Below are 20,993 nucleotides of genomic sequence, written 5' to 3' on the forward strand. Positions count from 1 at the left end.
CCCCAGCAAGGACATGAAATTAATTAAGTAGTGTCTTGGGTATTTGAGGTCTTGTATATACAGTATCTGCAAACTGGTTTGTTCTCAGTTAATTGCTTGTTGTAAGATAAGTTGAACAAACTATTTTTCCATTGTCAATTGGGATTATTTTATACATTTGTTACCAATTCATGAAAAGCATTGTAGCCATCATTACTATCCTTTCCTGTATTTTGCTTCTAACCAGCATTGTAAAAAATCTAGGGGAGTGCTTATTGCGTTGTCTAGAGATCTTACCTGACAGGTACATCAGGTGGTCAGGGATAAGGAGGGTCGTTATTTGTTGATAAGAGTGTTTGTGGGATCCCAGATTTTAACATTTGTCAATGTTTACTTTCCTAATGAGGGTCAGGCTGCCTTTCTTCAGAGTCTGTGGAAACTTTTTGGAAATATGCGGAGGGCTCTTTATTGTTAGGAAGGGATTTTTATTTGTCTATGAGTCCTGTCCTTAATAATTCTGCTGCTTTAGAATCTTATGGTGATGTAGCCCGGGGGAATTTAAAAAGTTTTTACAACAATGGCACTTGGTGGATTTGTAGCGGGAGGTGCATCCTCATACTAGGGATTACACATATTATTCTGCGGCTTATAAAACTTTTTCTTGTATTGATTATTGGTTTGGGGATGGCATTATCTTGAGTACTACAAATGATACTGAAATTCAGCCACATACGTGGTTGGATCATGGCTTTTTTTGGAGCCAGATCATAGATCTTTTCAATGGCGTCTTGATGCTTTATTGTTGGCTCCTGAGCAAGTTATTCAAATTGAAAAAGATTTGATGGACTACTTAGATCTTAATGATACTGGGGATGTTTGGCCTAAGGTGGTGATGTGCGGTCGTTTGATAACTTTACGGGCCCATCTGCGCTCCATTGATCAAGCGCATGAGAGTGAGTTGCTCTCCCAAATCACAGATTTGGAGGAGAAGGCTAAGACTGGGGACTATTCTCCAGCTCTGCTTCAGCATTTCCATGAGTGCCGTTTAGCTCTTCATGCAATACATCTTGAATCTCTTGCCTCTCGTTTGGAGAGGGCATGGCAGACTGATTTTGAATTTGGCAACAAGGCTAGCAGATTGTTGGCATATAAATTAAAGCCGTGGACCTGGGGGCATTTTGTATACCTCTACTTCAGACATTTGTGCGTCTTTTACTCAATTTTATACTGCTCTCTACACTCCAGACCATTCTCCTTTGGAGGAGGATATCTTTTGCTTTTTGGAAGCTCTTTCTCTGCCTTCCTTGCGGGAGTTTTAGAGTCAGGATCTTTTGAGACCTATCGAGCTGGAGGAAGTGCAGTGGGCCCTTGTGGACTTACCTTCGGGTAACTCTCCCGGACCTGATGGGTTTTCTAATAAATATTATAAGACTTTTAGTAATATCTTGGGACCCCTCCTTCTTCGGGTATTTAATTCATTGACTCAGGATAGCATTTTGCCATATGCCTGGCGATTGGCAGCGATAACTCTTCTTTTAAAACCAGGGACGGATCCTTATTGTCGTGCTTCATATAGACCAATCTCTCTGTTAGGGACCGATTATAAAATATTTGCCAAAATTTTAGCTAAGCGTTTGCAACGGTATTTACTTAACCTTGTTCATGAAGATCAGGCAGGGTTCATCCAAGGTAGATAAACATTTGATAATATTAGGTAAGTTATCCATACTATTCAGTTCGCCTATTATTCTGCTGAGCCATTACTTTTATTATTTCTCGATGCCAAAAAGGCGTTTGATTGTGTCTATTAGCCCTTTCTTTTCGCTGTCCTTCAGAAGATGGGTATAGGAGGTCAGTACTTGGTGTGGCTTCAACTTCTTTATGCTGATTCTCTAGCTTACTTGAAGTTTAACCGTTCTCACTCTGATCCTTTTCCACTCCATAGGGGGACTCGGTAGGGGTATCCCCTCTCGCCTCTTCTGTTTGCTCTGGTTATGGAACCTTTAGCTCAATCAATCAGAGCGTGTGAGAGCATACAGGGAGTGCAGTGGGGTGAGTTTAATTTAAAAGTAACATTATTTGCTGATGATGTCTTGTTGACAATTATTCATCCGGATTTGTTTCTACCCTCCCTTGATGTTTTTATTAGATTCTTTTAGATTTTTGTCTGGTTTTAAAGTTAATTTTTCTAAATCGGAAATCTTGAATGTTTCCATAGATTTGACCACTGAGGGCTCTCTTAAGGTGGTCTATCCATTTCGTTGGGCATCTCATAGTATAAAGTATTTGGGGGTCAATCTTATGCGTAAGGTGGATGATTTGTATTCTGCTAACTTGCCTTCCAAGCAGGAGTTGTTTCCAATGCTTGATCGTTGGGAGAGCCGGCAGGTGTGGTGGTCTGGTAGAATTTCAGCTGTTAAAATGTTCCTGTTGCCCAAATTATTGTTTCGTTTTATGGCATTATCATAGCCTTATCCAAAGTTGTTCTTTCAACACTTAAAGAGAAAAGTTTATAGTTACATTTGGAATAGGCAGCCTCCAAGGATAAGGGCAGCTGCTATGCAGCATCTTCGTAAGGCAGGAGGTATGGCTGTCCCGGATTTTTGCATATTACAAGACGGCACATGCACATTTTCATTGATTGGCTGTCGCGTTCTCCTAAGCCAGGGGTGTCCAATGTCGGTCCTCGAGGGCCGCAATCCAGTAGGGTTTTCAGGATTTCCCCAATGAATATGCATGGAAAAAGATTTGATATGTAATGTAATATAACTGCTTTCATCCAATGTTACTAAGTCTATACTCATTCTGTTACTATGTCTTACCCTAATTGTCATGTACCCTCCTGGAAACGTCCTGCTTCATCTTATGTAATCCGCTTTGAACCGCAAGGTACAAGCGGAATAGAAATCACTAATGTAATGTAATGTAATCTATTTGCATGCACTACTTTCATTGTATGCTAATAGATCTCATACATATTCATTGGGGAAATCCTGAAAACCCGACTGGATTGCGGCCCTCGAGGACCGACATTGGACACCCCTGTCCTAAGCTGTAGATGAAGCTGGAGCAGAGCTGAATTCCTGCAACACCACTGTGGGTGGTTCCTTGGTTACCTCTCTCATCTCTTTGCTCACTTAGTGCTAGGGTTCCTTGAAACTTATTCCAGATTTGGATGACAGACCGGAGCAGTGTTTTACCAGACAGAAAATATTTTTTACATACTTCTTTGGGTTATTTGATGGATTTTATCTTGTCCTAAACTGATTGGACATTTTTAGGATGGGGTAAACTGGGTCTCTATACTATCGGTCAGCTGTGGGAGGACAAGCAGGTGGTGCCTGTTCAGAATTTTCAAGAGGAATAGGGTTATCAGCTGTTGACTTTTCATTATACTCAGGTACGCACCTTTCTTAATCATCATGCGCGCGATGAGTTGGTAATTGTGGAAACCAACCTGGAAAGGGCACTGTGTAGTGGAAGTGGCAAGGGTGCTGTTTCGAGATTATATTTGGCTTTATTGGCTTTTTCTGATCCGGTTGCTCCATATCGGGAGTGTTGGGAACAGGATCTTCAATTTACTTTCAATACTAAACCAGTGTTCTTCAACCGCCGGTCCGTGGACTGGTGCTGGTCCACAGGGCTGGCACGTGCATCGGGCTCCAGACAGTGCTCTTCAGCCACCGATCCACGGTGCGATCGATGCGATATTGTCTTCAGGCCAGCTCCCTCTTCCTCAGTGCTGCAGTGTACAAAGCCATGGGCAGAGGCTCCTATCCACGTCCTGCACCTAAAATGGAAGCCTTCTCTCTGATGTCGCAACGTCAGAGGGAAGGCTTCTAGATGAGGTGTGGGACATGCAAGGAGCCGCTGCCCACGTCTTTGTGCACTGCAGCACTGAGGAAGAGGGAGCTGGCCCGAAGATAACACTGGGGGGCAGGCCAGAAGGCAATGCACAGCATGGAGGGAGGGAGACAACAATAGGGGAAATGATTTTATTTTTTTAATTTAGTGATTGATTTACATCTGCTGTCTGTTCAGGAAGAAATGTATTTGTTTCTTTTCCTCTGGGGTTGTACTGCATGCAGAGTCTTGCATCTTAGGGTTTGTTTGTATATATTAGTACTTTTAGTTTTTGGTCCCGTATTTGCATATTATCTGTGTTCTGGTAGGAATGAATATTGAGAAGCATACAGTGTGCTTTGTGTAGTTTAATTTTGTGGTTAACCATTATGTGTTGTTAATACGATTATACTGTGTGTGTATATATGAAAAATGAATGGAAAAAATGGTGTTACAATTAGTACTATTATGGGGGCAGAGAATGGGAGGAGAAGGGTGGGGTCTGGCCCATGACTTAGCCCAGTGTTCTTCAACTACCAATCCGTGGACCAGTGCTGGTCCACAAAATAATTATTTTATTTCCGTCAGTCCATAGGTGTCAAAAGGTTGAAGAACACTGCACTAAACAATGGCAGGGTGTCCTTTCATATTTACTTAAGGTTTCAGTTGCTAACCATTTGAATGAAAATGGACATAAAATGCTGTTTTGTTGGGGCTGCACCCCAGCTAGACTCCGATCTTGGTATAATTTGGGAGAGGGAGAATGTTGGCGTGATTGTGGTAGACAGGGGGACATATATCATATCAATTGTAGTTCTTCCTATTCTTTCCTAATGTTTGAAGTTAATCCATATGTCTTATTAAGTGTTTCACTAAATTATTTTGGTATTGTTTAGTATCCCTAATTTTAATCTGGTTTTATGTTAATTTAATATCTTAGAAATCTGATTAAGCGGTTTAAAATTTTTTTTAATAAACTTGAAATTTAAACTTGATTACACTTCCTTCTGTTGTTTTGGGGGAGGTTTTTGTTTTTGGGTGGGGGGTGGGTTTTGTCCTGTAATTTTTTATGCTTTTGGGGTGACTATTTCTGATGTATTATGTTATGCATTTTGCTTTTGTGGAAATGTTGCTTGAATTGTTTGTATACATCTTCAAAGATGAAGGAGTTAAAAGAAGCAGTGATTTCTACATACAAAAATATATATAAAGAAATGATGAAGCAGAAGAGCTAGACAGAAATCATAATGTATTTCCAAAAGATACCTAGAGTCACTGCCTCTCTATCCACCTCTTCAACCCATGAGGAGGCATCGCACTTGTCTCTTCGTCTTCCCCCTACACCACATACTGAAGATCCACTTCCACTGCCTCAGGAGGGATCTGGTGCTCACTTATCCTCTTTTTCTCCTCCTCCTGCACTGCACGCAGTACATGTACTGGATGATGAGGAGGAAGAAACCGACTGAGTAAGAGAAAATTACTATACAGTACTCTATAAACATGGTTTGCCCATGTTTAATGTATAGCACTGTGTTATTTCAAAGCTGCAATAAATGTTTTCAGCTTAAATCACAAATCTCAATATTCGCTATGGTTTTTAATAGAAAACCACGAATAACATACAAAAAGTTATTTGCGGTTTTTCTGTATTCGCTGTCTTGCTATTCCTCTATCACCACGAATACGGAGGGAGAAGTGTACAATAGAGGCAGAGTGAAAAACCTGTAATGGATTTCTTCTGCAGACCATGCAAGTAGTGGGAAATAACTCTATGGTCTAGAACAAGGGTGTCAAACTCAATCACATAAGGGCCCAAATCTAAACACAGGCTAAGTCAAGGACCAAATTTTTTATTAAGATATTTAGTCTTAGTAGAAGTATAGGATAACAATCTCTCCAACCCCACGTTGGCTCTGTGGTATAAACAAAATAAATAAAAAAAGACTTCCTCTCTTTTAGGTCCTAGTTCACACTTGCTATCTAACACCAGCTCTGACAGGGTACATATTTCAAATCTGACATTGTAATCACAAAATAGAAAATAAAATTATTTTTTTTACCTTTTGTTGTCTGGTAATTATTCAAATCAAGTTGGTCCCAGTCTCTAGTTTCTCTTTGTCTTCTGATAACTCGCTTGCCAGGATCTCCTGCTCATTTGTTGTTTTCTTCTTTCTTTTTGCTAACCATCCATCTTCCATCTCTGTCCTCCCCTTCCGTTTCCTTTCCCTCCCCCAGAGCTCTGGCATCTTTCCTTTTTTTCATCTCCATCCCTGCTGCTGCAGAGATGGACCCCACCATCCCCAGATCCATCATCTCTCCTTTTCTCAACTACCCTTTTATCCAATATCTCTCCCTCCTTCCCCACCACCCCAGGGTTCACCATCTCTCCATTTCTCTTCCCAATTCCTCTCCTATCCAGCATCTCTATCCTCCCTTGCTATTTCTTCCCTCCATCCCATTGTCCACCATCTTTTTCCTTCTTCTCTGGTTTTAGACCCATTATTTCTTCCCCTCCCCCCTACCCTCAGTCCGGCATATGGATGTCTCTTTGGACCCTCCTTTCCTCCCTCCATGTACTTCTACATCAGCCCCCCCCCCCCGAAGGCCTGCATGTTTTCCCCCTTCTTTCTAGCATCCTTCAGCTTTCCGATCTCACCTTTAAAGCAGCCTGTAGAGGATCACTGGTCAACTGTAGCGATCCTAGCAGGCTGCTGTCAGTCTCTGCAGCACATTCCCTTTGCTGTAGTCCCGTACATCAGAAGAAGGGCGGGACTGCTGCAGAGGGAATGTGCTGCGGAGGCCGACAGCAGCCTTCTAGGATCGCTACAGCCGACTGGCAATTCTCTGCAAGCTGCTTTGAAGGTGAGACCTGGAAGCCGGGAGAGAGATGAATTACACTGTTGGCCAGATTTGGCCCGTGGGCCTGAGTTTGACACCCCTGGTCTAGAATGTCTCACCTATTGCACTGGAAAGATCTTATATTCTGTAGGTCAAATTCAGCAACTTCTTTTTAAAGAAAAATTCACCTTCCTAAACTCTTTCAATCAATCGGTTTTGGCTGACCAGTCTTCTAGAAGTCTCGCTTTAAACATTCAAAAATCAAATCTTATGTTCTTTCCCTGGAAAGATGGTGAAATACTTTCCTCTCCTATAACTATTAAAGGCATTTCATTAAAAATGACTAATAATATCAGAATACTTGGAGTTACCTTTGACAATAAATTGTCCTTTCATGAACATATAAGTCAAGTTGTAAGATCTACTTTTTATAGACTTCGTCAGATCCGATCGATATCCAAATTTTTATGTTCAAAATCACTGAATATCTTAATTCATTCACTTGTAGTTTCTAAATTAGACTACTGTAATGCACTATTTACAGGCTTGTCACAGAAAGAAATTAAACGATTACAAATAATCCAGAACGCCGCTATTAAATTAATCTATAAGGCAAAAAAATTCGATCATGTCACGCCCCTACTTAAGAAAGCCCACTGGCTCCCAGTAGCACATAGAATAGTATTTAAACAATGTTTACTTATTTTTAAAGCTTTAGAATACAAAACTCCAGCCTTTATATTTAGACTTTTAATACCCTATACTACCTCTAGATCTCTTAGATCTCAAGATCAGCAACTTTTAGCAATTCCCTCTCTAAAAGTTATTAACACAAGGCGTAACACTATTTTTTCCATAACAGCCCCTCAAGCTTGGAATAATCTACCATTATACATAAGACAGGAAAAAAACTTAACAAAATTTAAGTCAGAACTTAAAAGTTTTCTATATATTGACGCCTTTAATAACTAATTCTTCTCTTTTTTTTTCTTTCCGCATTCTTAACTTAAAAGGTCAATTGTCTTTGTCCCCCCTCCTTTCATTTTTCCCCTGAATTTAATTAAATATTTTAAATTCGAATTATAATTATATTATTGAATGTAACCATTAAATAATTTTTCCTTATGTTTCACACTACCCTATTTAAATTACCTTTAAACGTAATGTTATATGTGTTATTTGTATTGTAGATAATTGTTTGTTTAATTTAATAATTGCAAGTATGTTACCAACTATTTTATTTGTACATCGCCTTGAATTTTGAATAGGCGATAAATCAAAAATACCTAATAAACTTGGAAACTTGGATAAACTTGAACCAGAGGCAGAGATTTTACTATAAAGCTACTAGGCAATTATCACAGAATATTCTGGCAAGTTAACATAAAAAAAATGAATAGAAGGCAACTAACAAGTTGCTAAGTGGTAAAGAAATTTCTTGCCTTCAGGAGAAAATTCTTGGTGGCTCCTTTGTCTTGGTGGTGATAACGACACTGCTGGCTGGAACACTGCTGCTGGCAAAGCAATGCTCTTCTTAGTATCTTTTAATGGGCTGGACCATTGGCGAAACTTAGCTTGCAGGTCCTCCGGGGAGGTTTTATGTTGCTCATTATCTTCCTTTCTGTAGATTGAAGGCCTGAGGGTCTTGATATTAAATGTTGCACTTTCTGGGAAAGAAGTACTCCAGCTTTTAAAACATAATGAAACACTCAATTTATCTACAAAGTACTTTGTGAATAAACAAGAGCAAGTTGTTTATAAAAGCTATTTGGGACCCAGGGCTGCATCCCTATAATGTCTTATTCAGAAATGACTTTTTTCTCATTTTGTGACTATTAAATTAAATCTTCATTGAATAAAAGTCCTTAATGTAACAGAAATATTGCTCATTTGACCATGTAATCATGGTATCAAAGTCATCCTGAGAGATCAGTTTTAACAAAGTGCCAAAGCTATACTGCAAGTATAGTAGCATTGCTTGAAAGACCAATTAATGGTTTTTGCATTACTACCATAGCTAGGACTGTGTGAAACAAAGGCTAGCATGTTACTAACATTCCCAGTTACTTCAGCCAACAACAGATCACTCCTATACTATATCTTACAAGAAATTTAAATATTATATACAGCTTGTACTAGTTAAAACAAAGTTATCACATAAATACTAGAATACATCAAACAGGATTAAACCAAATTATCAGTAGTAGGTGATCTCTGTAGACAGCAGGACATAAAAAGTCCTCACAGCATGGGTGACACAGTTTTGAATAAACATATAGCTTTTAATGGCTCCACCATGCATGCATACCCTTTACTATCAGACGCACAGGTCCACCTCAGCCTAAATAAATAGATCAGTGTTCTTCAATGAAAGGCCCACAGGACAATGGCAGCCCCCAGGGACCTCCTTGGTGGCCCCCTGCTATTATTTTGGGATTTTAGGGGGGGGGGGTTGATGGCTGGATGTGAGATTTGAATTTAAGAACACTACAATGTGTCTTACCCTGGTTTGGTACACTGAAGAAACAAAAGGTGGAGCTGTAGACTAGGTTCCTCCTCTGCTCTGCCTCCCCTCCCTCCCTCCTATGAGTCCAGCATTTTTCTTTCTCTGCTTCCCTCCCTCGTTCTCCATGTGGCCAGCATTTTTTTAATCTCTCCATCTCCCTCCTCTGTGGGTCCAACAATTTTCTGTCTCTCCGCCTCCTTCCTACTCACTGTCTGCGGGCTGGTATTTCCTTCTATGCCCTCCTTCAAGCTTGCTTGTTTTCACTAGTGATTAACACAGACAAACTTTGGCAAGCTCCGGGGCTTCCCTATGTCATCTACTGACTCTTCTGACAGTAACTTCCTGTTGCCATGTGGGCAGGACATGGCTAAGGGAAGACTTCAGGACTGGGAGGTGGTGTGCATTAATTGCCAGTAAAGACAAGTGAGTTTCAAGACCTGGGAAAGTATGCCAAATCCACAAAAAGTTTGTAGGAGGGAGGGAGTAAGACAGGGGAAGAGACAAAGAAATACTGGATCGGGGGGAGGAGGCTTGGAAGATGGGCTCAAGTAGATGCCAGCCTGTAGGTGGGGTAGAGGGGTCAACCTATATTTTGGAGGAAGGGGGGGAGCACAGGGCAAGAGAGTGTGAGAGATGCCAAATCAAGAGGAAGAAGGGGTGGGGGTGGGGAGAGTGAGAGAAACACCAGGTTGGGGGAGGACAGGACAGAAAGTACGAGTGCTGCCAGCTTGGAGGTATAGGAGAAAGAACATGAGCGCTGTCATCTGGGGGGGAGGAGCATGAAAAATGCTAACTCTAGGGTGGAACAGAGACATGAAGAGATGCTGCATGGGGAAAGAGTATAGATACTCATACAATGCTGGACACAGAGTGGGACAAAAACATGCAGTAGAGATGCTGTTTGGAGAGGTAGCATAGACAGAGGCATGGAGAAGCAATTCTGGACATGGGGAGAGACAGACCTGGGAAAGGAGCTTAGAGGCTCAGAAACAGAAGCAATACTGGATACAGAAAGGCATTTCTGGAAAAGGGTTGATTTTGAACACAGAGGGACAATGCTGGACACAGGAGCAGGTTAGAGACAAGACAGAAGAGATAGGGACACAGAAAGAAGAAATGCCAAATGGACATGAGATCCTGGAAATTGAGGGAAGAAATTTTTTTAATCACATTTCAAAAAGGACTTAAAAGGAAATAAGTGATATCATCGGTGCAAATGGCAGCTTGAGCCAGGAGCTCCGCCCCTAGCCAGTGCAATTCCCCAATTATAACCAGTGGTAGAGGCTGCAACACTAGAATTTCCTACCTTACAGTGGGATCTTCCGATGGCTACAAAGAAACGTGTTGTTGGTGAGCGGGGAGTCCAGTGCGCCGTTAATAAAGGATCGAGTTTGAAAATAATCCACAACCCCTTTGTAAACCTTTCTCCTGAGCAGCCACTACAGCAATAAGTTAAACATTATAACTTTTTATGAAGACATCAGGTGTTCACAGTTATCCAGAAATTCCTGTAGTTTTTCAGGATCTTCAAAATTCAAAGTCTTGTTATCATGTGTAACCCTCATTATGGCAGGGTACATCAGACCATATCTAGCACCAAGACTTCTCAATTTTGGCCTCATTTCTAACAATTAATTATTGCTTCTGGTGGAATTAATTATGTCACATTTATAAAATGGAAAGAGTAATTGCTATACAAAGAGGGAACTATAATAAATTTAATGAAATCTGGGGACCATTGACAAGATATTGTAATGAATAGATACCATTTTTCCATTATAAATACAATAAAAAGGAAGGAATGGGGGGAGAGATTTTATAATTTTATTAATATTTAGACCAATAATAAAGAATATTATATAGGAGTTTTGTGAATGCATAGATTATGGTTGGGTTGGGAGGGATTGGGTTAAAATTATAATGTTTTAATGCTGAATATGATAAAGTTACAAGTGCTGTAGTCAATTTTAACTGTTATTTATTGTTACACTTGTTATATGATGCAAAATGAATAAAGATTTGTAAAAAAAAAATATATTTTTAACAATTTCTTCCGTTTATAAGCAGTGGTCTTGGCAAAATCAGGCACAATATAAATTTTTGAGTCTTGGCACTTTAAATTCTTGTTTTTTTTTTTGCCATCCGGAGAATCTCCATGACCTATTGATGTCTCAACAATTTAAAAATTATTGGACACGGCCCCATTTGTTTATTTAACCTCCAAGCAGGAATCCTCTGAAAGTACATTTATACATAGGGGGGAAGGGGATGGTATAAAGTTCTATTAAAGGTTTAGATAAAAATATATTTTTATTTTTTGATTAAAATATTTGAAGGTAGGGTGGGTAGGGGGTATAAATTTATGATGTTATTATAAGGAAATTCAAGTGCTATATTCAAGTTTTAACTGATATATTATTGTATACTTGATGTAAGATGGAAAAATGAATAAAAAATTTGAAAAAATAAATAAATAAATAAAGGATCGAGTTGAGTGTTATGTGGCGTAAGACTGGGAGCTGATAATAGCAGACGACAACTTCTAGACATGGCGGAACTCGAGACTGGCAAGCAGGTCCTAGCAGTGCTGAACACTTTGGCTGCCTTTACCAAAGCAGATATGAGGGGCTGGCTTTATGAGGTGAAACTGGTGAATGCGGCAGTGGCGACCCAGGTTCAGGAGGCACTGCATGATTTTAAATCTGACTTGGAGGAAATAGGGTCCAGAGTGGACATGGTGGAAACAAAGGAACAGATGGCGGGAATTTTCTTAAGGAACAGATGGCGGGAACCAGACGCACCCTGGATGAGGTGCAGGAAAAATTCCAGGGTCGCTTGGATAAAGTGGAAGACCTGGAAAATCGCATTTATAAAAATAACTTCCAGGTGCAGGGGCTCCCAGAGTTAGGCCCCTATAAAGACATTAAAGAAGCAATGACCCAATTGAACCGGTGGCTTGTACAAGAGGAAGCCCTGGAGCCTGGTATTGAGAGAGCACATAAAGCACTGGGCTACCCAAAGCATATTATTGTTTGCTTACAGAGCTTTGCCCTGAAAGAACGGGTTCTCCAGAGAGCCTGGGAACTTGGGATTGTTACAGGGGAAGGCCATAAGATCGACCTTTATCAGATCTGGCGATGGCAATGTTACAGAAGTGGAGAATCTTCCAAGATCAGAGCTTTAACTCTAGCACAATCAGATAGTTTATTGATTACAATTAATGGTATCCACCATTAAATCACAATCCTGTGGGAAGCCCAACAGCTGCTACAGAAGAAAGGGGAGGATAATGCTATAGCATAAAATGCTCGATTGGCTGGTTTCCATTGGCAGAAAGTGGAGAGAGAACCCAAAGACAGGGAGGAAGGTCCTTGTCAGGGGCCATGGGAGAGCCCTAGAGTGAACGAAGAGCAAGCCTGGAGATCAAGGATGGCCTGATATTTCTGACTGTCTGCTACATATTGAACTGCTTGTTCTATGGTGGACCATAAAGTCTCAAGAAAAACAAAAGAGGCGACCTGTGGTGCTCAATCTTTTTATTCACTCAAGACCCGTGTTTCGGCTGTAAGACCTGCCTTAGGAGTCTTATCTTCAATGCAGAGCACTGTATTACAATTGTTCTCTTATAATGAAACAATCAAAAGCTAAGTAAATGAATGGTGGCTCAAAAGGATGATTTTTAAAAGCCAATCAGCTGTGTGTAAAACAATTCCGTATCTCCACTAAATCTAAAGTGAAAGTCTCCCATCTTGGACTTGATGATTGCTTTTAGTTTGGAAGGATGTGTGTACATGAGGAATGTGAACTGGTGTGCAAAGTTGGGAAGTTTGTATGGTGATAGAATGGAACTGCTAGGAAGTTTGGAATTAGTGTATAATGGGGATGGATAAACACTAGAATGTGCATCTGTGTGAATAGGGAAGGGGGATGGAGGTGATTTGATAGTGTGAGTGTTATATATTATTTAAAATATTTATATACCGCTTACCAAACTAAGCAGTTTACAATCAACATACAAAATTATTTAAAAGACAGTACATCTTATATCTATCAAATGCTACTGCTATCCACATTGCTGTCTAAATCATGCTTATCCATGCAATGCCATCATTAAAACAATAATTCCGCTAATCTTTATCCATATCCTGTATAGCTAACAGTAATACAAAGACTTTTCACATAAATGCATCAACAAATAATTGCGTTTTCAAAAATTTTTTGAAGATATCTCTAGATCTACACAATCACAATTGACCTGGCAATTTATTCCACAAGTTCACACCTGCAACAGAGAACATCAAATCACTAACTCTTGCATGCAATATATTCCTCTCCTTCTCAGTGGATAATCTCATAGCATTTTCAGACTTTAATTCCTTTCATGGACGGTTTATCTCCAACAAATCTTGAAGCGGGAAGCCTTGAGGAAACAATTGCTTTTTTTTTTAGAGCAAGCACATAAAAGAACTCCTGCTTCTGCATCTCTATTGTCTCGATTGGACAAAGTGCATAAAGATCTCCAGGTGCTGCAATTGGATGAGTTTTCAGAGCAGCTACAATCTGTACAGCAGAAGCATTTTGAGCAAGGTAACCGGGCGGGATGCCTGCTGGCTCATAAGTTGAAGACATGAAAGGTGAGAAATGTGATTACTATGGTACGAGCGGCAGATGGCTCAGCCTGTTATACCCCGGAACATATAGCTCGTGCTTTCATTGCCTTTATCAAACACTTTACACATCAGAGCAAATAGTATCTCAAGCTCAAATTGATGATTATTTAGCACAAGCGCGGCTCCCAGGACTGACACCTGAGGAGGCAGATGCTTTGTCAGCCCCTATATTGGAAGAAGAAACTTTGTGGGCGATTTCTACATTAGCATATGGAAAGGCACCTGGGTTGGATGGCTTCATGAATCGCTTTTATAAATGTTTTCAGCATTTAATGGTTGGCCCCCTTACTCAAGCTTTTAATAGCTTGGGACAGGGTGTAGAGTTGCCTTATTCTTGGAGGTTAGCTGAGGTAACTAATTTTGAAACCGGGTAAAGATTCTACTCAGTGTGGATCCTACTGACCGATTTCGCTGTTAGGTATGGACTATAAATGTTTTTTAAAAATTCTGGCTCATCGGTTGCAGCGATATATGCCTCATTTAGTCCAAGATGATCAGGCGGGGTTTATTGAGGGGAGACAGACTTTTGATAACATCCGTAGACTGCTTCATTTGATTTGGTTATGTACAACGTGAGAATTTTTCAGCTTTATTGTTGAGTATTGATGCTGAGGAGGCTTTCGATCGGGTCTCTTGGCCTTTTTGTTGAGCACTCTATCAGCTATGGGTATTGGGGGGCAATTTTTCACTTGGCTTCAAATCTTGTGTGCAAAGGGGGTAATAATAATAAAAAAAGAAAAAAGTCTAAAAAGGGTCCTAAATGGCTACTTGGACGATCAAAAAGCCTGATCGTCCAAGTACCCATAACCAAAGCTGGTTTTTAGACGTATCTAAAAACAGCTTAGGCCTTTCCCCTGCCACTAAATGCAGAGAGAAAAGAGGTGTGTTTAGAGGAGGGGAAAGGGCGGGCAGTGGGCGGGAGGTGGGCCGACCTACACCTAGGCGTACAACAGGTATAACCAAAACATTTACAGGTTGCCTAGTCGGCACTTAGACCTTTTTGACTTAGACGTAGTCAAACCAGGTCTAAGTGCCGAAAAAGGGCCCGCTGAGCTGATGGACGCTGGCGTCATCAGTTCAGCGGCCAGGCAACCTACCCACTGCAAGCATCACAGCAGGAGAGATGCCTCATCTCCCCTACTGCGATGCCATCACTCCTCTACCCGAACTGCTGCGACCCGCGGCAGGAGAGATGCCCTAAGGCGCCTGGGCCAATCAAAATAGGCCCGGGAGCCTTACTAAGGCTTCCGGGCCTATTCTGATTGGCCCAGGCGCATTAGGCCCAACCTGTGGGCGGGGCTTTGGGATGGCTGGGCCAATCCGGCCCCATTCTGCCATTGGCTGCCTGCTGGACAGGTGTGTTTGGCACCCGTCTGTCCGGCCATCTGAAACAAGGTAAAGGGTAGGGATGGGGGGGTCGTGGGGTCGGCTGGGGTTCGTGGATTGGCTGGGGGGCAATCGGGGGGGGCGGTCATTGGGGGGAGGGGGGTTGCGTCGAGGGCAGGAGGGCCTGGGGTCCCTACTGCCCGTAATGTAGTGCGGGTTGGGGTAGGGGGTCGCCGGGGCCAGGAGGGTTTGGGCCAGAGAGCTGCACGGGAACGGGGATGACGGGGATCCCGCGGGTTCCCCCTTTGGGTCATGGGGATCCCGTGGGGACGCCCCCTAGGGTTGCGGGGATCCCATGGGGACGCCCCCTAGGTTCACGGGGATCCCGTGGGGACGCCCCCTAGGATCGCGGGGATCCCGTGGGGACGCCTCCGAGGGCCGCGGGGTTCCTGCGGGGTTGGATCGCAGTGCACTCGAGCCGCGAGGGTAGTCTCCTCCTCCTTACCTGCCCTGTCGCAGCACACAGCCGAACAGAAGTCTTCCCGATGTCAGCGCTGACATCGGAGGGAGGGCTTAAGCAAAGCATTCAGTAGCATAATTAAATGAAATAACTATTTCTGTAGTTTATAGGGACGGGCGGGGATGTAGGGGATTCCTCGCGGGGACGGAGGGGATTCCTCGCGGGGACGGGTGGGACTTTGGCGGGGACGAGTGGGATTTCTGTCCCCGCGCAACTCTCTAGTTTGGGCTCCCTCCTGGCCCGAACGAGTAGCGGCGGTGGGGGGGTCGCCAGGGCCAGGAGGGCTTGGGCTCCCTCCTGGCCCATTCAAGTAGCGGCGGGGGGGGGGGGTTGCCGGGGCCAGGAGGGTTTGGGCTCTCTCCTGGTCTGATGTTAATCGGCGGGGCAAGAGGGCTTGGGCTCCCTCTTGCCCCGATATGTCGGGGGTGCTGCAGTTGGCCGGGGCAAGGCTTGAGCTCCCTTTTGCCCCGATGTTGTCGGGGGGGGGCGGGGTGGTGGTTCGACATGGCAGGAGGGCTTGGGCACCCTCCTGCCTGGATCATTGTGTGTGTGTGGGGGGGGGGAGTTCTATAACCGGTATTGTTTTTTACAGACACCGGTTACAGAATCCAGCTTTTAGGCGAAGGACTGGCTCCTCCTTCGCCTAAAAGCCCTTCTGTTGGACGTTTGTGGCTTAGCCGTTTTTTTGTTTCATTATGGCTGAAAAGTGTAGACGTGGTGTGGGTGTACTTTTAGACGTAGTGGTGACTGGACGTTTAGGCAGAGGAAGGCCATAATCAAAACAAGGACGTTTGGTTTTGTTATGGACACTTTCCCTGCTTCTGCGTTGAACGTTTAAGGACTTAGGCCAAAAGGGGACGCTTTTTTTGATTATGCCCCTCCACGCCTTTTGCGGCTCTTCGTATTAACGGGAGTTATACTGATAATTTTACACTGGCGCAAGGGACTAGACAAGGCTGTGCTCTTTCGCGTCTACTTTTTGCATTGGCTACGGAACCGTTAGCTAATCATGTTTGAGCTCAGCAGGCTATACAGGGAGTGCTCTGCGGTGGGATTTCAACTAAATTGCTGATTTTTGCTGATGATGTTATTTTCACTTTAACTCACCCGTGGACCTCTTTGTCGGGGATTGTTGATGAATTGATTCGATATGGTGTGGTTTCTGGTTTCCACACTAATATGGATAAGTCAGAGATCCTTAATTTATCAGTGACCCCCAAAGCTTGTGCGATGCTGAAGTCTAGGTATCCTTTCCAATGGGCGTCTAAATTTATCCGATATTTGGGAGTTAATATTACCGCACAACCCCAATCTTTATTTGATGTTAATTTTCCTCCGCTTTTGAAATCTTTGTGGGCTGATTTAGATAAATGGGAAAATACTCCATTATCGTGGTATGGACGTATTCAGAGTGTAAAAATGATGGTGTTACCAAAATTGCTCTCTTTTTCAAGCTTTGCCTATTCCATTATCGGCGATATTTTTTCATGGGGTGGCTAGAAAAGTTTTTCAATATATTTAGAAAAGTCATCCACCGCGGGTTCCGAGGAGCGTGTTACATCAATTTCGGTCCCAGGGGGGGTATGGCTGTACCTTGTTTGCAGCGCTATTATGTAGCGGTTCAATTAAAGTCGTTTTTAGCTTGGTGTAAAGATAGATCAAAGAGTTGGGTTCGATCGGAAACCATTTTGGGTTCTGAGTTGTGTCGGGTGATGCCTTGGTGGCCGGTGGGGGAAGCTCAACAACTATATAAAGGGTCTAATCCGTTTTTGCAACACACGTTTGTGGTATGGACTAGGGTTCGGACCCGCCTTTTTAGATCTAGGCTATATTTTCGTAGTACTCCATTGTGGGTGGCGGCGGGTTTTGCACCAGGAAGGATGGATACTCGCTTTCAGGTCTGGGCTCAACAGGGTCTTATAGACTTGGGGGATTTTGTGGAAGATGGCATGTTGATATTGTTTTCAGATTTGATGGAAGCCTACGATTTGGAGGAGGTGGATCATTTTCGGTATCGTCAGGTGGCGGACTTTATTAGTCGCAAGGCTATTAGTGACCTTCGTTTAGATGAGACCCCCTTGGAATGGGCCCTTATGGGGAATAGTGGTCGGGGGTGCATTTCTAGGTTTTATAAGGCTCTCTTACAACAGTTCCCCCAATTAAGTTTATTGGTATTTGGGAGGGGCTCTTGCGACTGGTTGAGCCAGCTATAAATTGGGAGCGAGTGTTTATTCAATTGCTTCGTGTCTCTATAGCTAGTTCTTTGGTGGAAAATGGATATAAGATGCAGTACCAATGGTATCTTACGCCCATGAGACTTCATAAAATGTACCCCCAGGTATCCGAGCTTTGTTGGAGATATTGTGGTCAGCCAGGCACCTTTCTACATATATGGTGGGAATGCCCACGGGTTGTTCCCTATTGGGATATGGTTTTTGAATTATTGTCTGATATTTTCAATACCACTCTTCATCGAAACATGGGTAGTGCTCTTTTACATCTTCCATTAGCTATGTTACCTGTTAAAGCACATAAACTTGCTTGTTTTGTTTTTACTGCTGCTTGACTTTTATTGGCCGCCCATTGGAAACAGGCCTATCCCCCAGGTCGAATGTCTCTATTGCGTAAAGTGGATTTTATTTATCGTATGTCTAAACTGACTGCTTTGCTGCATAATCAACTTACTCCCTTTCTAAAGGTGTGAGATCCTTATGTTCAATGGTGTGAATGTATAACATGACCTTTGCTTAGTTTTCTTTTTGTTAGTTGCAACCATCTTCTAGTCTTTTTTCTTTGTATTATTGACCCTGGGGTGGGGGTGGGAGTGGGGAGGGAGGTTTGGTTCTTTTGGATGTGTTCTGATGCATTCTACTGAAGAGTTACAGTACAACAGTTTACATTTTTGAGCTTCTGGGGGGGGGGGGGGGGGGAGAGAGGGGTTGTTTTGTGTGTAATTTTTAGCTTTATGTTTGATGTACCTCTGATGCTTTATATTTTTCTGAAAATTTCAAATAAATATTATAAACAAAAAAAAAATATATATATCCATTATCATTCTAGCAGCAGTCAATACTTGTAATGCTATTCGCTTAGATTACACCACCCCAAAATACAGTGTGTTCTCTGTACATGCATATCAGGAATAATTGGGGGGGAGGTGTAGGCAGAAGTGTAATGGGCGGGATCCGGAAGGTTCGCCCCCCACATTTCGCCCCCAGCAATTCGCCCCTCACATTTCACCCCCGCACATTTCGCCCCCCGGATGTTTCGCCCCCACACATTTCGCCCCCGCACATTTCACCCCCTGGATGTTTCGCCCCCACACATTTCGCCCCCGCACATTTCGCCCCCGCACATTTCGCCCCTTTGGATCTAACGGGAGGACCAGGGACCACCCATTCTACCAACGGAGCGCTCCAGATCCAGCAGGATCCACAGGGAGGACCAGGACCCACCCACAGCCCCCAAGTTGCCACGGTCCCGCCTGGCCATGTGGGGGAAGGGCGCCAAACTCTTCGAGCGAGCGAGCAGCGCCCCCCCCTCTACCGGATCGGCTCCCCTCCCCACGGCGGTCGCGCGGAACGAGAGGGGCAAGGTCCAGCTGCCAGAGCCCAATCATCCATTCAAAAGTGTAGGTTTTTTGTTTTTTTTTTTGTAGAGGCAGGCGGCACGGAGGCGAAGGCACGCCGCAACCAGGGCGGCGGACATAAACCGGGTTGGTGCGGGCCGCCCCCCCTCCCTCTGTGAAAATCGGAAAATTGTGGCCCTGCAAAGGCTCCGAGTTGGAGACCACCGACCCAGCCATACATACAGCATATTTATACCACAATCATGTTCCTCTGAATACGCCCAAGGAACCACAGCAGGCCACGGTTAGAGTCGAGCGGCCGGCAGCAGCATGGCCTCACAGCACAGAAATCGGGGGAGCTCGCGGCCTGCCACAGCCGGCCGCCGACCGCGGTCCCCGGATCTGTCCCATCGACCGCGGTCCCTGGATATGTCCCCTCTCAGTGGCCGCGTGCTGAGCGGCCCAAACCCAGCTACCCCACCTCCCAGCACGCCGCGCAGCCGGAGACGGCGGCGGCACCGCGAAGCCCATGGAGATGGGCCGCAGAAGACAGGCGCAACCCACCCCCCGACCACGTCGGGGCCAGCGGCCCACGGCACAGCCTGCACCGGCCGGCGACTTCCTACCCGGCAGCGGCCCAACTCCCCCATGCAGGCATCCCGCGGGCGGCGGTCCCACACTCCAGCGAGCAGCCGAAGGAGAGGACACAGGACCTGATCGCCGCGGGAGCCGGCGGCCGCAAAGGTGAAGTAACAGTCGAGGGGGGAGGAAGGGAAGCTGCCTCTCTCTTGGGATCGCCATAACGAAAGGGCGACCTCCCTTCCGCTCACCCCTCGAGCAGGTCAAGGTAGCTCCGGGACCAGGCGGCTTGACGGCAGCGGCTGTGGCAGCAGTAGGAGCTGGCGGCGGTGGCAGCCAGGGTTGGGCCGGGGGCCCCGGGGCCAGCATCACATCCATCCCGGACTCGCTGGGAGGCCCCTTTGCCAGCGTGCTGTCCTCGCTGCAGAGACCCGGCATCCCCAAGACGGCACTCGTCAAGAGCAGCATGTTTTGAGGGCCGGCAGCAGGGCTTCGGTGTTGGACTTTGTTTTTTAAACAAAGTATAAATATTAGTTGAATGCAGGGGCGAAATGTGTGGGGGCGAAATGTGCGGGGGCGAAATGTGTGGGGGCAAAACATCCGGGGGGCGAAATGTGTGGGGGCGAAATGTGTCTGGGGGCGAAATGTGGGGGGCGAAATGTGAGGGGCGAATTGCTGGGGGCGAAATGTGGGGGGCGAAACTTCCGTGAACCGTAATGGGCTGGGGGGGAATAGTCACTTTCTTACATAATGGTGGGAGGTTGTAATTATCCCACTTCTACAGGTTGGGTGGGGGTGGGGTGGGTTTTGTCTTTGGGGGGGATGTGGGAAGGGTTGGGAGGGGGATCTTAGATGGTGGGTTTTACTTTGTGGCTTGGATATGATATTCTGTTATGATGCTTGGGAAGGAGCTTAGGACTGTTTCCTATAATGTGCAAGATCTCCACTCCCCTTCAAAGAGGAAAGCATTTTTTAGAGAGACAACTTGGTTGCAGACCTCAATCTGCTTTATCCAGGAAACTCATCTGACCTGAGCACATGAGGAGTATGTTCACAATCTCCATTTCCCTGAGGTGAATTGGGCTTCTTGGGAAGATTCTGTTAAAAAAAGGGAGTATTGACATATTATTTGCTAAGGGACATAAAGTGGATGTTCGACGA

General features: G+C 44.3%; 1 protein-coding gene across 6 annotated transcripts in view; it reads right to left on the reverse strand.

Annotated features, from left to right (window-relative positions):
- SPICE1 (spindle and centriole associated protein 1) overlaps nucleotides 1–20,993 on the reverse strand; it is a 402,804-nt gene that overhangs the window by 153,954 nt on the left and 227,857 nt on the right. For 5 of the 6 annotated variants that reach the window (XM_033942420.1, XM_033942422.1, XM_033942418.1 and 2 more), the window contains one exon: nucleotides 8,106–8,330. The exons of the other annotated variant lie outside the window; for it this stretch is intronic. In XM_033942420.1, the coding sequence (XP_033798311.1) occupies nucleotides 8,106–8,330 (225 nt within the window). The remainder of the gene's footprint in view (nucleotides 1–8,105; nucleotides 8,331–20,993) is intronic. 6 annotated transcript variants of the gene reach the window in all.

The sequence above is a fragment of the Geotrypetes seraphini genome, chromosome 4, assembly GCF_902459505.1.
Source record: "Geotrypetes seraphini chromosome 4, aGeoSer1.1, whole genome shotgun sequence".
NCBI lineage: Eukaryota > Metazoa > Chordata > Amphibia > Gymnophiona > Dermophiidae > Geotrypetes > Geotrypetes seraphini.